Source organism: Tachypleus tridentatus, chromosome 7, assembly GCF_004210375.1.
Source record: "Tachypleus tridentatus isolate NWPU-2018 chromosome 7, ASM421037v1, whole genome shotgun sequence".
In the NCBI taxonomy this organism is placed as follows: Eukaryota; Metazoa; Arthropoda; class Merostomata; order Xiphosura; family Limulidae; genus Tachypleus; species Tachypleus tridentatus.
The window spans coordinates 25694280-25718489 of NC_134831.1; the positions used below are offsets into that span (position 1 = coordinate 25694280).

The following is a 24210-nucleotide window of genomic DNA, read 5'->3' on the forward strand; positions in this document are numbered from 1 at the left end:
TATGTATTTATGTCAGTTGTTGTTGTGCCTTTATCTCTTATGCATAAAACATTCGTATCTACTTGTAATTACGTGTCTTCCACCTCTCTGATGCACTTTGCTCATAAAAAATGGCGTACTGGAAAAAAGTTATAGACATTATAATCTCTGCCTATATAAATAAACGTTCAATCTTTTTGAAAAGACAGACGAATGTAAAATATCAATCAGAGATCCAGCACGAGACATTTTCGTCGACAAGGACACTTATCTTTATCACCGGACAGCACGCCAAAGATCCATTATATTGTATTGACTAATATACGTCCAGAAGCTCAGGGTTATGATAGGCTGATCTAGAGATATGGCTGTACATGTGCATTTATGGCTTTTTGCCATTAAAATAGACTGTTAGATGCTACATGTCACCAGATGGCAGTGTATTTATCTGGTAATTATGTGGAACCTGTTAACTTTGAAACTTTTCAAGCTACATTTCATTTTTTTCAGATTTAAAACTGGCTCATGCAGAGCTTTATAGATGCCTGAGTGTCTCACTAACTTTTGAAACATAAGTAAGAATACATTACACTTTTCTATTAACACGTTCAATCATTATCTTTAAGAACAATTTCTTATGCATGTTGAAACATTCTCTTATTGTTTGTACTCAAACAAAATGAATTCGAATGTATATAGTTTTACAGAAGCCTATTCAGATTTACAAATTTTGTTTACAGAGTTTTCAGGAGAATACTGAAATATAAACGTGTTATTTCACTTTACACGTGAATGTGTAGCGTCTTATGACGAGATAAATTCATTCATAATTCAAACAGATGAATATTGGTTCATTCAGTAGCGCTTTCATATGTGACATTACAATGGATTTGTTTTCTTTATTTTAGTGATTTATTTTGCAAGTTATAAACTAAAACTTAACGCATTACGTATAGGTGTTTCTTTGTTTTTTTCATTTTTCATTATTTATACTACATGGCTCATTTTTGTATAGAATTGCTCTTTTTTAGTGTTCACGATTAATGTGATAGAGTGTTCAGAAGTGTGTTATTTCTTATTCTCTTTATGACATGCCCTAAAAACCTCAAACTCACTTTGTAAAGGTTAACTCGATTGATTTGTTTTGAATTTCGCGCAAAGCTATATGAGGCTGCGCTAGCTGTCCCTAATTTACCAATGTAAGACTAGAGAGAAGGCAACAACCCATCACTACCGACCGCCAACTCTTAGGCGACTCTTTTACCAACGAATAGTGGGATTGATTGTCATATTATAACGTCCTCACGATTGAAAGGCGAACATGTTTGGTGCGTCGGGGATTCGAACCCGCGACCCTCGGATTACGAGTCGAGTGCCTCAACCACCTGGCCATGCTGGGCCGTCAAGGTTAATATTCTATTTGAAATGCTGATCGGGAATAACAAATCAAAATATTGCACAATAAGTTATTGGAAAGCATTTTGTATATCCATGTACTCGTAAACAAACACACAATCTCTATTAACTAACGAACAGTATATTAACTACGTTAACTGTGTTGTTAATCTCAACATAAACTAAACATATTTTATATCAATATCTTTAACTATCTTCCGTTAGAAAAAAATGAATGGCCTCATTTTATAATAGTAGTGTAATTTTAAAGACACGTGTTTATAATTACTGTCTTTGAGAATACTGTACCTTTCTAATTTCTATATAATTACGATTATACTTTAACTCTCTCGGTGTGTGTTTTGTTTCGTAATGCTGTTATGTTTTAAAGCGTAGTTCATTTCTAAATTCAACTTCAGTGGCTATACTTTCACACTGAAACCTGTTTTGAAATCCATTCTCAGAGGCTATACTTTCACATTGAAACCTATTTGTTCTTATTGAGTAATTATGTATTAAAGTAAACGTTTAGAAATAATGATATCACCTTTTCAAGACATGTAATATCTTTTTGCGAAGATATCTAATTGTGACGTTTGGTTTGGTTAATTCAGAAGCTGCAGCTAATTTTATTTAAATTCCAAGACCGCTTCAGACCACAGACGATCCTTGAAAATTAGTGATTTTCTGCCAGTTTTGCAATGTTCAGCCCATTTCCTCTCCAGGTAACTATAATTTAGTAGTGAATGACTAAAGGGGAGGCAGCTAGTCAAACCCACCCACTGTCATCTAGTGGGATTAACAATCACTTTATATCAATCCCACGGCTGAAAGGGCGAGCGTGTTCAGCAACGGAGATTAGAGTTCTTAATATTGCGAGTCTCTAAATATGTTCTTAAAGATAAGTCAAGAAATTTCACTGCCAGTTCTTGAATTACTCCTGCTTAACCTCATTTTTATATCGCACCCAATGTTTCCAACATTGCTGATCACGTTATTAGAGCAGCAGAATGCAAGCCAAAAATCCTGAATTTCAAAGCTCAAGCACGCTAACCACTAGATCAGTCCGGCAGGTGGCGCTTGTTAATTTTTAGAATTCACGAATTACAAATGAAATGTAAGCTTTTCGTGAAACCTTGTGAAACAATTTAAAGATTGAAGTTTAGTTGAATGGACGGCAACTGCCTGTTGTAGAAACATAAGTGTTGAGGGCGACGACTTGAGAGTTTACCCTCTTTATCTTCATATCAATGTGTGTACGGTGTTATCGGTCTTTATAGTATTCTGGTAGATTGTAGATGGCGTGTTAACACATTTGTTAGTTATGTTAGTTGGAGTTGCCGTCCTATGAAGTATAGTTCGTCATGAATACCATACCTTAATAATCTATAAATTAGTTTAAATGTTAATTTATGATATAAAATAATAATAATGAAACCTTAGTTAACAACATTTACTAGACATGTCGAACAAACTTAGAATACATTCCTGCATTCAAAAGTATTGTAACTTTTAACACAGTGTTATGTTACTCACCAAGTTTGTGAGTGTGTGCTAAGCCATTTAAGAATTATTTATTTATTTGAAACTTTTTATTACTTTTTTTAAAAAATTCAACTTATTTTCAATAATGATGTTACTTAATATCAGTTTTTCTTTCACTGGAAGTGTGTGTTTGTATTTTTTTATAGCAAAGCCACATTGGGATATCTGCTGAGCCTACCGAGGGAAATAGAACCCCTGATTTTAGCGTTCTAAATCCGTAGACATACCGCTGTACTAGCGGGGGGCTTCACTTGAAGTGATGAGGAAGTTGGCTCGTAATAGCCAAGTGGTAAGAACACTCCACTCATAATCTGAGGGTCACTTTTCGAATTACACTCACACCAACCATGTTTGCCCTTTCAGCTATAGAAACGTTATATGTCATAGTCAATCCCCTTATTCGTTGGTAAAAGAGTTGACGGTGGTGTTGGTGATGACCAACTGCCTTCCCTCAAGTTTTACACTAATGCAGATATCTCTGGTGTAGTTTTGCGCGAAAATTCGAAACAAGCAAACTTAATAAGGTTGAACAGTTTACTGCATGTGTGTGTGTGTGTGTGTGTGTGTAACAGTTTTGAATACCATCAATACCTGTGACTTTAGTTTGATTTTTTCGTACATGTTGTAGGTTATGTGTTTTGTTTTTAGCACTTTTTCATTTTTAACATAAGTTCAAGCTGTACTTTTGCTGCTAGTTGTTCAGTTTAAATAAATTGCACTAATACTACAGTTTGTATCATCGTGATATTTATTCTTGGAATCTACTAAAAATAAAAATTAGTAAGAGTAAAATATAGATATATTAAATATCTTACACTAGTTTCTCTCGGAAAAAGTGCCGGCATGGCCAGGTGGTTAAGACTTTCCACTCGTAAACTGAGGTTTGCGGGTTCGAATCTCAGTCACTCTAAACATGCTTACACTTTCAGCTATGGGGGCGTTATAAAGTAACGGTCAATCCAACTGTTTGTTGAGAAAAGAGTAGCCCGAGAGTTGGCGGTAGGTGGTGATGACTAGCTGCCTTCCTCTAGTCCTACACTGCTAAATTAGGGACGGCTAGCGCAGATAGCCCTCGTATACATTTGTGCCAAATTAAAAAATAAACAAGAAAAAAACGATCAGGCAAAATTAGTTATTTTTAAAATACATTTTGGATTGTGTTTGAATACAAGAGTGTGTATAAGAATGCATGGGACATTCCAGTTAAAAATAGGTTATCTACTTCTTGTTTTAGTTTAGGCACGGCATAGCCAGGTGGTTTAAGGCGTTCGACTTGTAATGTGAGGGTCGCGGGTTGGAATCCCGGTCGTGCCAAACATGCTCGCCCTTTCAGCCGTGGAGGCGTATAATGTGACGGCCAATCCCAGTATTCGTTGGTAAAAGAGTAGCCCAAGAGTTGGCGGTGGGTGGTGATGACTAGCTGCCTTCCTTCTAGTCTTACACTGCTAAATTAGGGATAGCTAGAGCAGATAGTCCTTCTGTAGCTTTATGCAAAATTTCAAAACAAACAAACAAACCTTCTTTTAGTTTTTAGTTTTTAACTCTCTAGTTTATGTTTTAAATGAAAAACATTGCTAACAGAGATAATACGGTTTGCAAGCGAGACCAAAAACTGCAGCGCTTCGAAAGAGTTTACTATTCTTCTTCTGGAGCGCTCGAGTTTAAGACCTAGTTTGAAAACAGTTACACCTTTTGTATGTGGTTCTGTGTACTAGATTTTTAATCAAAAGGGTTATCATGAAATAGATATATTTAATAACATTAGTTAATAAAGACATTTCTAAATATAACATACTCTTCAGCGAGTTAATAATGGAAAAAGTCTGTATATAGAAGTTAGCGAATTGAGAAAGTTCATTTTGTATTCGCAATGCGATAAATAATTAAAATGTATATGCCAGCAATTTGTGTATGTTCATATATAGGGCATTATCGATATAGGTAGTTATTACAAACTTATTATTCTTTTTATATTAATTCCTATTTGCTAATATTCTATTACGAACTTAATTTTCTTTCAGTTCTAAGAATTCATTTTGATATGCACATTTAAGTTTGTGTAATTGAGCGAGTTGTAGAGATCTTGTAAACTGCACGTTTAGAAACGAGCCAGGTGCAGCGTTATTAATTTATATCCATGTTATCGTAATTCTGTTTTATTATACTTTGTAAAATATGTGATTTGTAAATCAATCGATATATTCTAGAAATTCTTAATGATAGCTATTTGTCCCCAACCACGATTCAGTACACACACATACACACGCATAAGCCCAGAAACACATGCACAGTACGTATTTATATATATTATGCTTGTGGGTCAAGATCACAGGTAAATGTGTGTTTGTAGTCTGATATAATTTGAACTAACAAACGATGTGGGTGCAATATGAAAATTAAACACATTGTATGATGTTTAAAATATAGTAAGTTACAGAGGCTTTTCTTCTAATATCTGTGTTATTAATGAAACTCCATCAGATGACGTCGAACTAACTTATTATTGGTGCACTAACCTCAAATTCCATGTAGTTGTTGAATTAGATATATTCGACTATTACTAGTATATTTGTAAATGTTCTATTTAAATTTGAGATATCTGTATAGTGTAAGATCAAAAACCTATACCGATTAAATTACTAAAGATGATTCTGTTGTTTCTTTCACACAAATAACATCATTGCTGTATTGAATAAAAAAATTCGTACATCAGTGTACTTCAGCTGCTCTAAGTCACCAAATATGCACAATGTTCAATTTAACATGTCTCTCCTATATAGAGAGGCAAAAGAATGCTTAGACCAAATGGTTGACAGGAAAAGTGTAGCTGTGTTTGCATGCATCAGGCTCATTTACGTTACAACAACGAGCATTACCAGTGAAGTCGTCTTATTGGCATGTGTTACGGTTGCACACTATTTAAAATACAGGTATTAAGTATTTACCAACCATTTCATAATACTGTTAGGATGTTTAACTCATCTGCTTTTATGCCAACTGTTAGGGTCCTCAATGGCTCAGCAGCAATTCTGCGGACTTATAACGTCAAAAACCGGGTTCCGATACCAACGAAGGCACAGCGCTTGTGTTTGTACTTAAGTACCAAAAACACGGACTGTTGCTACGATCGTGTATTAATGACTCATATCTATCAGTGTAATTCGGATTGTACTTATTCCCATAAATAATTTGCTTATACTTATGTAGACATAATAAATTGATCTTATTACTGATAATAAATATTATATATTTTTTTTGAAATAGGTTTTGTTTCTTACTAGCAGCTATTACTTTCTTTTTTCACCCATTTCAGTTTATTCGTTCGCTCTCTCTCTCTCCTACACACACATCTTTCAGTCTTTCTTTCTTTTTGTCGAGCTTCTGTCCTTATGTTCCTTTCCAAAGACCAAGACGAATTGTTTCCTTTTTCACTAACCTCGTACTCGTTTCCCGTAAAGCGTATTACGAAGTTCCATAATTATGGATTATTTTGTACTCTACATGCAGGTTAAATTTGAAAGGCTACCGCTATACCCGTTCACTACAACCGTTTTCTAATAGCTTAACGTAATGTAATTCCCTAATTCCTTGGAGACTGACTAAGGGTAGGCTGCTTTCTCGCACTCTCTAAACATTGACTGATGATACTACAATACACCTATATCTGTTCTTATTGTTAAGCTGTTTTAGTAATTATTGGTTTAAAATATTCTGTTTACTATTGTCTACACTTTTGCAACTCATAATTTTCATTTATAATAGGATGTAATAATGGTTTAGAAGAGCATAACCCTGAACGACTTCAATGATATTTTCACATTGTAAGCCCACAATACCTTAGTTATGGCAAGTTATTTTTATTTTGAAGAAATAAACATAAAAATAAAGACATTTCAATGTTTCGTATAAGTCTACTCGTTAAAATTATTACTTTTAATTGGAAGAATTATATTTTTTGATGTAATTGGTACTTTCTGAGCATTTGCGGATAGCTTTTATGTGTCAGCAAACGTTTTACTAATTATCTGTGATGACGAGAAAACCACTTGTAGAGAAAATTGTATATTTAAAACGGCTGGTATGGATAGAGAAAGCACTAGTAGAGAAGCTCTTCTACTAGTGCTTTTTCTACCCATACTAGCCGTTTTTAAATATATAATTTTCTACTAATTAATTTCTAGACGATATTAACAGTTATTTTTATAATTGGTTTCTTAGTGATTATCCATACTATGTGTAAAATTGGTTTATTAGGAAAGGTGCAGTAAGTTCAGTAGATTCATAAATCTGTTTAAGTGAATTATTCTTGTTTATTTCTTCGATATGTGAAATTTCGTGAAGTATACACACAAATATTTAAAATATATTGAATTGTTTAATTGTACGTAATTATGTAAAATAAAAAAACCTTGATACTTACATAAAAGGTAGATAAAACTGAAATTCCACATAGAAATAATATTGTATGTGATTTTAGAAGTACAAAGCAATTGAAGGGAAAAATAATAATTTATTTTATAGAATTACAAAAATAAATCATTGTCTCAACATTTAATTTGTTTAAAGATGTATAATAAAAGTTTTTATTGTTATAGCTTTAAGGATGTAGAATTAATAATTCATAATAACTGTTGCAAACTCTTTCTTTATTAACCTGAAGATTACCTAAGAAGGTCGAAACGCTGTTCTGTACTTTATTTTATGGACTCAGCAGATAGTTCAATGTGGCTTTGCTACAAGAAAACACACACACATACTTTATTTTAATTAAAATGCTAATATCCATACTAGCTGTCTTGAGAATACATTTTTACTTCAAATAGGTTTCTTGTCATCATGAATATATTAATTTTTGTTGTTATTTCAAATAACAATAGGTTATAATACTTTATTTTGGGTGTATTCATTTTCAAATATCCTGTATTAGAAATAAACTTTTGTTAAGAATAGTTTCAACTGTAAAAATAGATGTAGCTTACATATCTAAATAATTAATTAATACATTTTATTTAGTTAATGCACTTTTATATAATTGTTCTAATTGTAAGTATTTATATTATCACTTGTTAACTTCACTTTGAACTTTAATTTTACTGTAACCTTACAGAATATATCTTACTATTTATATAAATTTTTCATTCATTGCAGTAGTGTTTCCAGAGTATTCTAGTAATTATACACACGTTATTAACGTATACTAGTAAACTTCCATCATCATAAAGTATGAAGCAAAAACATAAAAATACTAATAGTTCTTGGAAGCAAGAAATTAACCTCCAGTTGATGACAGAAGAAATGTTTTGTAGAGCATAAAACGTAAAATAAGAAATAGCCAAAATTTATTTAAATTATATAATTGAAATGTGAATCTTTGGTATGATGTTACAAGGTAAAAGTTTTATTAAGATGCTAGATGAGGTACATTTTCACTTTCCTAGATCGAGAAGTGAAACAGGACACAACTCATCAAGTAACCATTTAAAATTCCCATTTTGTTCCAGAGTTGACTAGCTGACTGGATAGAGAAAAGGAATTTAGTGTTGCTTAAACTTTTGGCTCTTATTTTGGTTTGGCCACTTGTTTGTATTCTCGAATCAAGTAAGTCAAAGATGGAGTCGTTTATTTCCATTAGGTGGCCAAGAAGCAGCTCTAAATGACCCAGAATAGAGGATAACCTAATTAAACTTCCCGAGACAAGTAATTGCCGTGATGCTTCCATCCGTCTTCGCAATTCTGCAAACTTTTCTTTTTCTATGTGTGTGGGAAGTCTTACTCACTGGAAGAAAATTTAGATGGATGACCTAAAAAAACTAAATTCATACATACCAGAAAATATTGTTTTATTGTTTTGTCTGTGTTAATGGAAGCGAATTAAGCTAAGAAAATACTTGAACATTGCATACCACAGTTTATTACTGATTTAGTCAACAACTTAAATAAAATCATCCGTAGGCGAAAAAAAAAAAAAACAGCGAACGTTTCCTTCCTCTACTTTCTTTTATAAAACAATAAGATGCATGAACTAAGTTTGTCTTTGGTCTCAGAACCAGTAAAATATTTTACTTAGTGATTTATCGATGAAGGGATTAGGTTCAGTACTTTGTGTAGTGTAATTTTGTCATTTTTTTCTTAACTGTGCATTATGTGCATTTAATATTATTATCAACACATAAATTTTGTTAGGCTAGGACATAAAAGAAATACTGAAAATTTTGTGCATCATACATTTAAACGAAATTTATTTTATTTGCGAATGTACATCCTTGTATTTATACTTCTAAGTTAATGAAATTGAGATTATGTCTGACATCATCTTTGGCATAGGTGAAATTATGAATAACATAATTATTGGTATTGGCGATACTCAAATGATCACTTAATGAATGTTTAGATTTTTTTAAACATCAGGTTATTCTATATTTTAAATAGTTCTATGATCGTGAGTTATTTCAATTAAGTCACATAGAATGTTTTACAGTACTCTAGTGAAACCAATTTTTCTGTTTTTCGAACTAACAACCAAATAATATTCTCCATGGAATATTTAAATTTTTATCTTTCTTAAGCTCATTTATTAATCATAATGACAAGCTTATAAAATATTATATTAGGATTGTATGTTTAGCAAGAACACTTTATTATACAAGATTTATCATGTGAAAGGTAAACAGGACATTGGAATAACGTAGGAGAGTTTTTATTTTGTTTGTAATTAAGCAGATGCCGTGATGTGCCTATCATCCGTATCAAACCACTTTTACCATGAGAAGAACTAAATTTTCTTTGAAATACATTTTTATTATATAGCAGAAAATAAAATTTTACATAAGAGTGAAAATAATTTTCAACAAACTGTATCACAGTTGGAATATGATTACAGTTGATATTAAGCCTATTAGACTTTAAACAACACACTCTTCATTTAGCCACTTAGAAATTATCAAGAATTAGAAGAGTGTATTATAATAACAATACTCTTGTCATATCTATTACCGACGTCGCTTTAGCCCAGTTCAGAGATTTTTCATAGTGACTGAGATGAAACAAACATGTCAGCGGTCGTAACACTATCTCTATAATACATTTGATACAGCTGCAGTTGTTCTGATGTGGGCTTTTTATACCTTACATGAGATGCTAGTATTAAGACCATTACATTTTTAAACATTACATTCTTTATTCAGTACTTTAGGGTTTTTCAAGGTTGGAAAACTATTGTTATAAAGTATTTTAATCTTGAAAATCTTTAAGGGAATAGATAAGAAATGTAATATTTAGATTCGTACTAGGCTTAATACTGATATTTTATGATAAGTACAGTCGTGACCAATTGTTTCAATATTTTGTAAAAAATAAGGCATTATTATTAAGATAAAATACACTTAATGTTGTCAAACTGATCAATGCATGTTATATTAATCACCTACATATGTAATTTATGTAATGAGACAAGTTCTATGGAATATTTTGATGTTTTATTATAAAAACAAAAGATATTATCATGATTTATAGCTTTTACAGTAAGATTAGTTTTAGAACAAATACGGTGTTTTTGATCACTTGTGTATTTGATAATGATCACACCATTGATTGAAAAGTCGCACCTGTTATAATCTGTCTTGCTGTAAAAGCTGTAATTTATAATAAAATATACTTTCATCAGTAAATAATCTTAGAACGAAAACAAATTATTTTATAACAAACCTGTGGAAATATATGTAATTCAGCGTTTCACCTATATATTTAGAAAATATGACATCAAATTATTATAAGTAGCGTCAGTAACCTTATAGCTGTTCATATTAAACATTCAGTAGTTGGTGGGCTTTCATCGAATTTTAATAACCTTTTCATGATGTCGATGAGGTTATTGATGAAGTCCACCATGGTTTTATCTCAACCTGTAATTAGAAGGTAATGCCATCAGCTATAGTAGCTGGTTTATCGTTGTTGTTACTAACTTTATGGCCCATTTCTACCCGACAGCTTTGAATGGGATTATAATCTAAAGATTTTACTGGTCATGGCAGTTTGTAACGTTCTCCTGATTAAGATAAACCTGTACAATGCTCGCACTGTAGACAGTGGGATTGTCTTCTTGGATTACAAAGTTATTGCTAAACCTCATCCTAGCATATGGTAGAAATATCGTCCTCATGTGGCATTTGTAGAAGGCTCCATTGACGTTTACCCGGAGGATGCAAAAACAGTTTTTCCAACATGACGAATATGTGTTCAAGCACTCTACACCACCTTTTGTTATTTCTCTGTAGGAAAGAAAATCTTCCCTACATTGAGTCCATTGACATTTCAGCTTATAGTACAGTACACTGTGGTGCTTAACTGTTCTAGCAATGTATTTTTACTTCATACCATTTCTGGACACTCGAAAAATTTTACATCCTATAACTTCTGGCAGGTGACGAGTCATAACTATACAACAAATACAAAGAAACTGTCTAAACAAAGCGTCGATTTGTTTCGAAAAAAAATTATACCAAAAGCACACACTTTTATACAAAACAAGTGTGTATGTGTGTTTGATGAACAAATGTTCAAAAGAACGTATACACACCAGAATAACAACTCATTCATGTTTATCCAATCTTACATTTTCCTTTCCAAATTATTTAAGTTCAGTGAGCGACGAGCATAGTGAGCATTTCCACCATGATATTTCTATAATGGAACACGATATCAAGGATAATGGAATCATGCGATGGCGAAAAATTACTGTTTGTTCTTATAGTGTGACACTGAAAACATACGCAAAAAACGTAACGAGTCAAACAGGTGTTTTGTAATAAAAATAAAAAATAAAACTACGATAAACGTTTTGACCACAATCTGAATGCATTTTCAGTATATGATTTTATTGTACACAATGCATTTAAAACTGGTTTTGCTATTATGTATTATTTATGAACATTTTTAATGCAATTTTCAATGAAAAGATACATTTTATTAAAGGAAAATTTGTTATTTTCACGGTATATGAGAATAATTTAAATAAATCTATTACAACTAGAGGTGATCATTACTTTCGAAGATAATTTTTAGAATCAGCATCATAAGCATGTAAAAGAGTAAATTTTATCTTTCTACCTTGTGTCATGGCGACTCACACATGTACGTGATGTGTTACGTAAAAGACAGTCTGTGCATGGCCAAGCGTGTTAAGGCGTGCGACTCGTAATCTGAGGATCGCGGGTTCGCATCCCCATTGCGCCAAACATGCTCGTCCTTTCAGCCGTGGGGCGTTATAATGTGACGATCAATCCAACTATTCGTTGGTAAAGAGTAGCCCAAGAGTTGGCGGTGGGTGGTGATGACTAGCTGCCTTCCCTCTAGTCTTACACTGCTAAATTAGGGACAGCTAGCACAGATAGCCCTCAAGTAGCTTTGTGCGAAATTCAAAAACAAACAAACAAACGTTACGTAAAATTATTTAGGTAACAGAGCAATTATCCTAACATCTCAATGGTCAAAGAGAAGGTGGTATATTCTACTGTATAACTGGAATTGAAGTTATGAAGTAATTTTAATTTTCTTATTTGTCAATATTTATTGACTTAGGCATCTTTGGTTTTAATTTGTTATTCATATAAATGCGTGGCCATTAAAAGAAGTAGTTTGATAAATAGTTTGTCCTGACTGCTATGTAATACATACGAGGTTCAACCGACTTGGTTTTCACTTTCTCACTTTTTCTTCGATTGACTCTCCTTTCCTGTGTGTACAACATTATTTGTTTTTAGCTTAATTATTTTAAATTAGGAAATTGTTGGCAGCAGAGAAACTTTATGCTATTCACTATTTCTTTTAGATATGACATTAAACATTATTTTTTCTTATCTTATTAAATATATATAGTATGAAATTGATTTGCGAAAAGCAATAATGTTCATTCCACTTGTTTCTAAATGTTAATTATATTCATCGATTTTGAGAATAATTACTGAATGGTTTAAATTAAAAGCCTTTCTTAAATACCATCTTGACAGATACTTATATTGTCCTTCATTTACCATATTACTGAATATTTAAAGATTGTATAAAATTATCTCCCACCAAGTAGCACAAGCTCACATTTATGCAAGTATATGTGAAAAATGTGTGTTTTTTTTCAAGTTGTTTAGCAGATGAACTGTGTAAACTAATGAGTAATGTTCTCCCAAGAAAGAAACACGAAGCTTAATATATATACATAAATAATTTAGCACAGACTGCAATAAAATTATGTTTCTATATGTTCTTCAAACGCATATTCCGTTGGGTAATCAGCTTGAATAATCTTATGTATGGTATGTTTTGTATCTAACTGAGTATTTTATATTTTCTGTATCTATCTATATATATCTATATATGTATATACATATAAATATATTAACATAGTTTGATTCTCACAATATATAAAGTTAGAAAATTACAAATTTTCTCTGAAATTTGAACCCACTGTAACGATATTTTCTGTCGGTTAAGTCTAACTTTTAAAACAGTATGGTCGTTCACAAAATTAAAAACAGTTTAAAATTTTAACTCAAAAAGATATTTCTTGGTAACTGTGATATCTCTTGTAAGTATTTTAAAGTAATTAAGCATTTGCTTCACAAAACTAATGCAAATTTTGTTTTATTATTAAATAACGTATTTTGTTTTCAGTGTCGTATGCCCTTCGTCTTCTGAGGGTAGAAGTCCCCACTGCTGTTAGACGTGGAGATTCTGTCTGGATTAATTGCACCTACAACTTGGAATTGGATGAATTATACTCAGTGAAATGGTACAAAAACAATGTTGAGTTTTACCGCTATCTACCAAGTGATGATCCTCCAGCACAAAAATATGACTTACTGGGAGTCTATGTTGATGTGAGTAAACCTCTAAGTATTTATGATCACATAGTTTTATTTTAATTAATTAACAAAATTACATGTGAAACATTTAAGTTTGATTTATTCATGTTTTTACATAATAATTTATTGGCAGAAAGAAGTGATGAAGTTTATAATAAAAATTATATAAATAAATTACCAAAAACAATAACAGAAAGTTTTCTATTTATTAAAACAATTTTAAATGCTTTTAGAACTAGCATTTTAACAAACTGTATTATTATATTATTCATTCTATATTAGCTGAGCAAGTCTCATTTGGGCAATGTATACCTGAAGAGTTCTGACCTGAACACAGAAGGGACTTACCGTTGCGAGGTTTCAGCCGAAGCTCCTTCTTTCCAAACAGAACGAGCAGAGAGAGAGCTGCAGGTTTACGGTAAATTTTCTTTTTCGTTAAGTGTGTGTTGTAATTTTTTAATGAAGTATAACTTGACATAACTTTTTGGCACATGGGATCTGTTAATCCATCTTAGATTTTCTACACTCTTAAACTAAATTAATTTTGAAACAAAAACTTAAAGCAAGTCTTTATCATTAATATACTTATCAAGCTTTTGTTAAACCCATTTAAATTTACTGTCTGTACAACACCTGAAGGCAACCTATTTCATAGGCCAACAATCCTATTTGAAAAATAAAATTGTCTTAGCTGAAAATGGATTCTACCTTGGCTAAATATAAATTTGTGTCTCCTAGTTATACAATTTATCTGTTAGATATGATCAAATACTTTTTACAATCTTAAACACTTTGATCAGATTTCCTCTAACTCTTCTTTCTTCAAAACAAAAATAATTGGAAAAATTCTAGCCTCTCCTCATATGACAACTCTCTCATCTCAGGTACTATTTTAGTAACCCTCCTCTGAACTTATTCCCATAAATCAGTGTATTTACTGAGGTAAGAAGCTCACGACTGAACACAATGTTCCAAATGTGGCCTAAACATTAACCTATACAATGAAATGATAACTATTTAGACTTGGATTTTATTCGCCCCATCATTAGCGACAGCACATTGTTTGGATGACTTTAGACACTGATCAACCATTACATTAATATTATTTTCTTTCATGACACTCTTAAGGTTATTTCTATCTAAATTATACTTATAATTTAATTTACAAATAACAACAAAATACATTGCATCGCTTATATATACTATGTAAGTAATAACGTATCCTTGAGGGCAAAGAAAAACTAAATGCAAAAAGAATAGGAGGCAGAGAAAAGTTTAGAATAGGATATGGGTACAAAAGTAGTTAGGAAGGTAGGCTCACTGTTACAGTTGTAATACTATAAGTATAAGCAATAAAATAGATTGCTTTAGAACATTAGTACCATTGTGGGATTCTGCTGTAATGGGAATAACGGAAAGATGGTTACGCATAGATTACAGGGTTACATGCTATTAATTAAGGATAGAGTATTAAGAAGACTTGGAGCGGCTTTACATATAAAATGTGTGTCACATCCTGATTGGTACATAAAGGGAAAAGGCTTTTAGTGGGAATTTGTTGCCGATTACTAAATGATACTGATGAAAGAGGTAAGAAACTTTACAATGAGATTAATATTTCATCTGTTAATGAATTCATAATTATGGGTGATTTTAAATTGATACAAATAAACTAGAAAATGCTAGAGTCAAACCATGATGGAGAAAGGTTTTAGGATACTGTTCAAGATAGTTTTATTCGCCAGTTGGTCTAGGAATTTACTATAAACAAAGCTATTTTAAAGTGTTGTTGCTAACTTAACTTTTAAAGCAATAATTGTTGAGAAACTGGGGACATCTGGTTGCAGATTATCGCTGCTCTATTAGATTTGATGTTTTGCTGTATATAGAAACAGGGAATCATGACAAAAACAGATTTTAAGCGATGCTAAAAATATATGTTTTGAATTGACAAATGAGTTAGTGGGAGACATTAATCAGATGTGCAAAACGTTTAAAGATAAGTTTTAAATATTCAAAATAAACATATTCCTTACAGAAAGAAAATAGTAACTACAAGTAAAAATAACAGGTTTAGTGTTTAAAAATATAATTAAAGAAGATCATCATAAAATTAAGAAATTTAAATTAACTTGTATGACAGGAGGCATATAAGAGTATAAAATATCAAGAAAGTTGGTAAAACAGGAAATTAGAATATGAAAAAAGAAGTATTAGAAAAGGTTGGCTGAAAATGTAAAAACTAAGAGTAAGAATTTAAATACATTACGATTTAAAAAATGTTAGAATGGGGTAATACCCTTGAGAGATGGCAAAAGAAAAACTTGTATCTGATGATTATGAAATGGTTGGATTATTAAATTTTAATTTTTTCTGATTTTTACTAACGAAGCTTTAAGCAATATTCCATATCTTGAACAGATGATAAATGGAAACTAAATCAAACAAGATGACTGCATTAATTCTGAACTGACGAAGAAAGCATCTGGGCCCGACATGGCTAGGTGGGTTAAAACGTTCGATTCAATCCCCATCTCACCAAACATGCTCGCTCTTTTCAGCAGTGGGGGCATTAGAATGTGACGATCAATCCCACTATTCGTTGGTAAAAGAGTAGCCCAAGAGTTGGCAGTAAGTAATAATGACTAGCTGCCTTCCCTCTAGCCTTACACTGCTAAATTAGGGATGGCTAGCGCGGATAGGCCTTGTGTAACTTTGCGCGAAATTCAAAAACAAACAAACAAGAAAGCATCGGGAAGTTTAAAACTGTAAGCTCCTGGATCAGATAATTTTCCACAAGGGTTTTGAAGGAGTTTAAAGATTGGATATGTAAGTTATTTACAACCATTTTGTTTATCCCTCAAATAGTGGGCAGGTACAAGAGGACTGGAAGTTAGCTAATGTCACTTTTCTTTTCAGTTTAAGCAACAAAAACTATTCCAGTAATTATAGACCTATTAGTCTTTCATTGCTTGTGATAAAAGTTTTGGAAAGTCTGCTAAAAGACACTTGGCAAATCAGTTAACAATTTTTAATACTTTATTGAACAATTAGCATGGTTTCTCTGAAGGAAAATCTTGCCTTACAAATCTTTTGATATCCACACAGAAGAAAACAGGGGGTTGCTACAAATGGGTTCATTCAAACTGGATTATGTCACAAATGGGGTATGTTACGGTTCAGTTTTAGGACGGTTGCTCTTCTTGACTTACTTTATTGATATAGATGAAATAAAAGTCAATAAATTACTTTCTTTGCCAATGATATTAAAGACTTGGGAATCAACTACTATGGTCACTGTAATTGAATTTTATTCCTCTATGTTGGTGTTCAAACATATATGTAAAGTAAAAAATAATGAGAAATTTTTTTGTACTGTTGCATATGTACACTGTACAAGAAGCACTCTGTTCAACATATTACAGATACAGAAAGTTCAAAAGACGAAATGTTCTTGTTTCCTAGCACGTTTAGCAAGATATTAAATATTTAAAAAATATTTAAGTAAAATCAAGTTTGCATGGTCGTTCTTTGATCTTACCTAATTTTCATCATAGACATATAAGTACGCACATACATGATACAAATCCATTTATTTCCCTTTGTAGAATTACTTTCAAGTGATAATTAACATTTTCTTAATGCAAGTGATTACGTTTTACGAAGAATATTCCCAATAAGAATCTATATTTAGTATCATTTATTTACTTCGACCTTTCCTAATTAGTTGGACGTTCTCTAGATTGACTTTATGCTTATTTTGAAAATATTTATTTATTATATTGGATAAATGTCATCAAAATATGAAAGATTATCAGTAAATAAATAATTAGAATACGACTTTTTCTTTTTCCCCTTTGGAGAAAAAAATAATAGGTGGTATACTTACAGTCTATTAACCAGCAATGGTGAATTTAATATACATGTCATTAGAGCTAAAACGGTGGCTCTAACAATATAATGAACAACATTGAATAAACACGAGTTTTGTTAGTTGTTTTATCTATATGATATAAAAATATTTCAATAACAACTGAACAATTTTCAGGCAAACCCACTTATGGACATAGTACAGTTATAAATTTAGTACTGTCTTTTATAAATATAGCACACGTATAACGTGCTTCTAGCTCTGAACTTTAACACCACACATGACTGAAGCTTGTGAAAATTGTTACTTTAACTTCCATAGGTATAAATGAAAAATGAAACAATTTAGGAACGAAAATGAAAACGCAAAATTATCTGTATTGTGCTTAAGTGCGCTTAATATAACTTTAAGTCCTTTCTGAATCTCACTTTTATAATGAATCCTATGATACTAGAAAGACAATTAAGAAACAGAAAAGGTTTCGACAAAGAAGCTTTTTATATAATATTCAAGTGCTGTGCAAAAAATCGTGAATAACGCGGTGGTTAATAATAGAGATAGCTCAGGTGCCCTTTTTATTATTATTTAATATTGTTCAACAGACTACAGCAATAACAGCTATGAGTATTGTATCAAAATCTGGCAGTAACTCTAAACTCATCATTGCACGTTGTGTTGGGTTGTTTTACAATTTATTTGACTACCTAGCAAATAACAGCTGCTTCATAACTGTTGACACTCAATCATTTTAGTGTAGTCTGTGGTTTATAAGGAGCCTCATAATCTACTAAATAGATAGCAATAACCTCAGTTTCGAGCATTAAATCGGCAATCACAGTGATGGCTGAGGATAAGTGTTGAATTATAGCCAACACTGCCTGATTACGGACATTTCAGAAGATATAGACAGAGTAGATATCCCTGAACCTAACTATATGAAGTGAGTGGAATCGTGCAAGCAGAAGACACAGAAAATGGTGGCGATTCTAGATGAAATTTAGGCATAAATCTTTAGATGTATATGTTTAAGGTCGTCATAGCGGATGAGAGTCTCAGAAGGTGTCGCAACCCAAACTCCAGCAAAAATGGAGGGGGAAATTATATTAATATGACCAATTCATAATTGTTAATTAACACTTTTTAGATCTTTTAGAGTGTGTAGAATGAAATCCTAGGAAGAAATATGGTCAGCTATAGCAAAATTATGACCAACCTTACTGTGACCTACAAAGAGGAGTAGGAAGAAGGTGAAGATATAACAACTGTAAGAAATGCTAAGAATTCTTATTAATACAAATAATGTTACTATGACACGTGATCTTATATTTGCTTTGAATATATATGAAAACATACATACAACTTTAAAAATTCATACAGTTATCTATCTATCTATATATATATATATATACACAATTATAAAAGCTAAAAACCTGCTTGTTTATATATATGTAGAAAGTAGCCAACATTCTTTGCATGTATAAAGTACATGCTGTTACAAAATACAGCCCATGCACCATTCCAGTGCATTTCAGTATTCCCTTGAATCCAGTATTTTCAATCTCTCCTTATAGCTACAGGGTATAAATATAGTAGTATACATGTTTTACAAATACGGGATATATAAATAATTATGTATCATGGTGATCACCCATACATTATCACTATCAATGATAACATGGCAATGGTATCAAGATCAATAACCATCTCATTTGCCTGAAGTTGATCCCAAGTTTGCCATTGTTTTCTGAGAGAGTATCATACATCAACTACGTATTTCATTAAACTAAACAGTTTTAAATAGGGCAGCATTGCTAGTATACAGACATGATAGACATAAGAACTCAAAAAAAATAATGATTATTAAAAGTTGTTAATTTAAAAAAAGGAGAATTAAAGTTTTCAAACTTACAGAAACAAGACAGGTAGCTTCACTTGATATTATAGAAATAAGATAAGTAATTTCACGTAAAAATATCGAAACAAGAGAGGTAGTTCCAAGTGAAAAGGCAATGCACAAAATAAACTAATAAGCTAAAAATCTGAGAGATAGTGTTGTTTTTATTCCTTTAAGCTATAAATCTCTGCTTTCACCCTCCTACATATTATAACTTTCAGTCATGGAATCGAAATAGGGATTTGTCAACACAGTGTCTCAAACCTGAACTTTTCTATTTAATTTTTTTCGATTGCATTTTCACTTTAAGCTACTTATCTTATTTCTGTATGTTTGAGAGATTGAAACGTTACATTCAGGATGCGATCCTTATGGTGCGCTTCAGGAAATTATTCGTTTTTTTAAGTTTTGTGCTTAATAATTAAATATTATGTTGTCTAAGGTTATGCTCATTTTTATTAGTTTGCATGAGTAGAAATAAGTCAGAAAGATATTAGAGCATCTGTTTGTTGATTTCAGTAGATAAAATATGGAACCATATTTTAAATAACATTAGTGCCATAATTCTTTAAAGTTTAAAGGATATATATATATACACAAGTATAAAAACCCAAAAGTTGTTGACTATACTCCAATAAATAATCGCTCAAAATTCAACAGCATGGTAACCATTGACGAATATTTAAAAACTCACCTCACTTATCATCTCTCACATTAGCTGTGTCAAAGGAACTGGGAAAACAATTGGCAAATATAATTAAATAATTTATTTGATCACTTTCATCAACGAGAAAATGCTCTAAGGTATGAAATGCCACCAAATACGACGTTTACTCATTATGTGGAAAATGACACAGCGAATAAGCACGTTTCACTGACATTTTAAAATGGTATGTCATGATATATATATATATTATTGCATCTAAAAATTACATTACACATATTACAAATCTAATTCCCTTAAAATCTACTTCAGACACCAAACTAATTCAAATTTACTTTAGCAAACTCACCAAATTAAAAAACAACGAAACTTACATTAGAAGTCAAATAAGTTAGTTAAACTTTCGTGATATGATTTTTAAACAGATCTTCTAAAATCAAAACGTTTTCCACAGATAAATATAAAATATGTTCAAGAGAAGTGTGAAAATGAGAAATTAAACACATAATGAACGAATAATTATTACTATCGTCTCCTAAATGTTTTATATCAAACCCTATAAAATCATAAATTTCATAAATTAACACACATCCTATGACAGTGAGAACACTTAGTCACTGGAACGTATTAGATAAACCGTAATCAATCAATGTCGTTTCATTCAAAAGTGTCGTTTACGATATTCAGTTCTTGAAAACTTCCTTAACTTTTCTGACTTTTATATTTTTATATACCTGATATGTATTTAATGACATTTACAGAAATAACTATAACTTAGATTACTTGCACCATTTTATATCTTTTATTTGAAACCTAGTCAATTTGTGAAAAGGGAAAATATTAAGGAAATTTAAAATGTTTTAATTAATATATTGAATTTACCGTATAATTGATAACCTGGACAATTAATTAATAATGTTATCATCGTATTTGCACATTTTCGAAAAGTTTTATTTTATCTATTATCATATTCTACAAACATTTCTTTATTCGTACATGAATTTTTTGGACCATGAGGCTATGTTTTTAATGCATGTGGTTTCTTCATGTAATATTTTGAAATTGTCACGTGATCCTGGAGATTTTATTTTTGTCAGCAGACTGAAGATTTTTGCTAAATTATAAGTAATTTATAAATATAAGTTTAGTTTTTGTTCTACTTGATTATTCTTTGTTTGAGTGCCTTATGGAACATTCCACTTGGTTTAAAAAGTATTATGTATTTAAATCACACAAAGAAATTATACGTACAATTCGAAAATGCAACATGTTTTCGGGTAATTTTTCACTTTACTACACGTAACTAATTCGTATGATCTGCGATATTCCAAAGAATTTTACGAGCTAATAGTTCAATGTAAAAAACTTAAATCACTTTTATAGTTTTATTAGTGAGGGATCCTGAATGTAGTGAGGGAAAATTAAGCAGTAACGTGACGTACAAATACAATTCTACATCGTATTTCTTAAGTTTTAAATGATTTCGAATGAATAGTAAAACATATAAGAACTGCTTAATGGAAAATTATCAACTTTATTCACATGAAATACACTGCGTAAAAATTTGGGTTTTGATTCCTTTTGGTGTAAAGAGTACAGACAGCCTATATGTAGCTTTACGCTTCAAGAAACACAAAACACATAATTTGCTGTCGCTAATATCAGTTAGATGATTCATTATTAACAAAAAATATCGACAGGTTTTATCGATGTAAGTCAATGAAGTATTTAAAAAACATTGATGTTCAAAGTTCTGTAGCTCTTTGATTTAAGGAATTCGTTATATTATAATATTCTGTTGTTGGTACTCTCTGGACATATTAAATATAAGTACGCATGCTTTAAAACAAACGAACTAAATATTCTAGAAGCTATAGCAACAACAGCTATGCAAAATATTTAGTTCAACGTATGTATTTTATATCAAATTCATTTCCGTAACTTTGAAATTATTATCAAGGTGTGTCCCAAGCAGCAAACCGATTAATAAAATACTTCTATGGCATCTCTAAACGTTTACGTGTAGACTTTCATGACAGTCATCCAGTTAGGAATCCAAGTATTCTAACATTTCTTAAAGTGACATCTGAAGACAACAATAATACAAATAGTAAATGAATTAATTTAAACTTCTGATCAAACCAAGCTAATTTCTTATATCATCTTTAATTTATGAAACGTTTTTGACAACCTTAACATTTAGTATCACTGTCTTGCAATATGTTTGTGTCAAATGTAAGATTTGTTCTCAGAAATGCTAATACATGTATAGATATACACATATATATACCAAAATAAACATTAAAATAAAATTTAATATTTCAAAAATTTTAATAAAGAGACATAGAGTGATTGCAAATACGCGAATTTACTATAATACACTGTATTAGAGTGATGGATGTGAAAAATTATATTTACGTGAAGCATTATGATACTTCAGAGAAAAAATATTTCTCAACCATGGAAAATCCAAATTTTTTAATGGAACTAATAATTTTAAATTTGAAGTTCACTCTTCCTTATATATTTATCCATCAGCTTATGTAGTATAGTTAACCATACTCATTGCAGCCAATTTCTAGCTTTCAAAAATATCTTAAGGAAGTTAACTTACATTTAGCCTAACATTTCGGAAACTTACAAATGTTTTATTCATGTCGACTCTGATTAGTTGGTTTTGCGAACAATTTTTTCTTCATTGCTAAAAGAATTAATTTCTATTATATTAGAGATAAATGCAAAATATTTAGATGAGTTGTTTTAACAATGGGTGTAGTGTTATTATATTTAATGTTTGAGTACCAACAAAAAAGTGTAGATATAGAAAGGATTCGTTCTTAAATGCAGAAAACCAGCTTTAAGAAATTAATAATTACTTTAATTATGTCAAACTAGTACAACATAAGGAACACTAGTCACTAAACTTTCGTTTCTTCGTACATTAAATAGACTGAGTATAAACCTCTCCCTATATTTCAGCATGAGCTTGTAAATTTAAGATGTCAAAATCTGGACACGGGGATTACACTGACTATAGTGTATATAGCTTATCCTGCAGATTCGATCTAATAATAAAAATACATATTTAATCTCGAATTTATTTTGCTTTTTTTTTTTTTTAATTATTTCGTAGCAGGAAGACGTGATAGTGTTAATGCAATTCCACATTAGGTTAAGAAAATCTTATCTATTCGTTTATTTCATGCAACTTTTCTATATAAAACAATGATTCAGAGAGTATAAGAGATTTAAAATAAAATCTATACTAGAACGTCTATGTTATCTTAAATTTTAACTTTCTAATCTATAGATGATCATACTTCTTGTCGAAAGAAAGCCTTTTGTCATAAAGCTGTTAAGTGTTACTCTAGGTCCATAGCAAGAGCATACAAATAAATGATGTGTTAATTTTTACTCAACAACTTTAACCATATGAAGATAAAAATGCTGAAATGATAAAGTGACCATGAATTCCACTATTTGTCGGAAAAAGAGTAGCCAAGAATTGGCGGTGGGTGATGATGACTAGCTTCTTCCCTCCAGTCTTACATCAGTAAATTAAAGAGGGCTAGCTCAGATTGCCCTCATGTAGCTTTGCACGAAATTTAAAAATAAATAAACCCTTTTCTACAAGTAATGTCTAATGACGTAAGTGACATTGAATTGCAATCAATCCTACAAAAACTAGTTATTTCTTGATTTTACCTCAGTTATTATCATGCATAGTTTATTCTAAAGTTTCTCTATTGTTCACCAAATTGTATAGAAAGACTAGGTTTTAGTCAAACGTTTTTGTCAAGCTGTTGTCACCATGTGTCATGTGTGTCCAACACGTGTTTTCTTTAAAAAATAAATGTGCTTATTTATTTAACTTTTAGTGATACCATTCTCATTGACACTTCGTTTAACAAGTACGGAAACTCCTATTATTGTGGTTTTAAGTAACGTTTTTAAAGAGCATATTGTTTATTCATGTTTTTAATGTAATATGATGTGTACGTGTCATTAA

At 31.1% G+C, this 24210-nt stretch overlaps 1 protein-coding gene across 1 annotated transcript in view; it reads left to right on the top strand.

Moving 5' to 3' along the window:
- The window catches only part of LOC143255334 (uncharacterized), a 76612-nt gene that overhangs the window by 22223 nt on the left and 30179 nt on the right, over positions 1 to 24210 (top strand). The window contains exons 2-3 of the mRNA XM_076510820.1: positions 13582 to 13787; positions 14055 to 14190. Coding sequence (XP_076366935.1) covers positions 13582 to 13787; positions 14055 to 14190 — 342 coding nt within the window. The remainder of the gene's footprint in view (positions 1 to 13581; positions 13788 to 14054; positions 14191 to 24210) is intronic.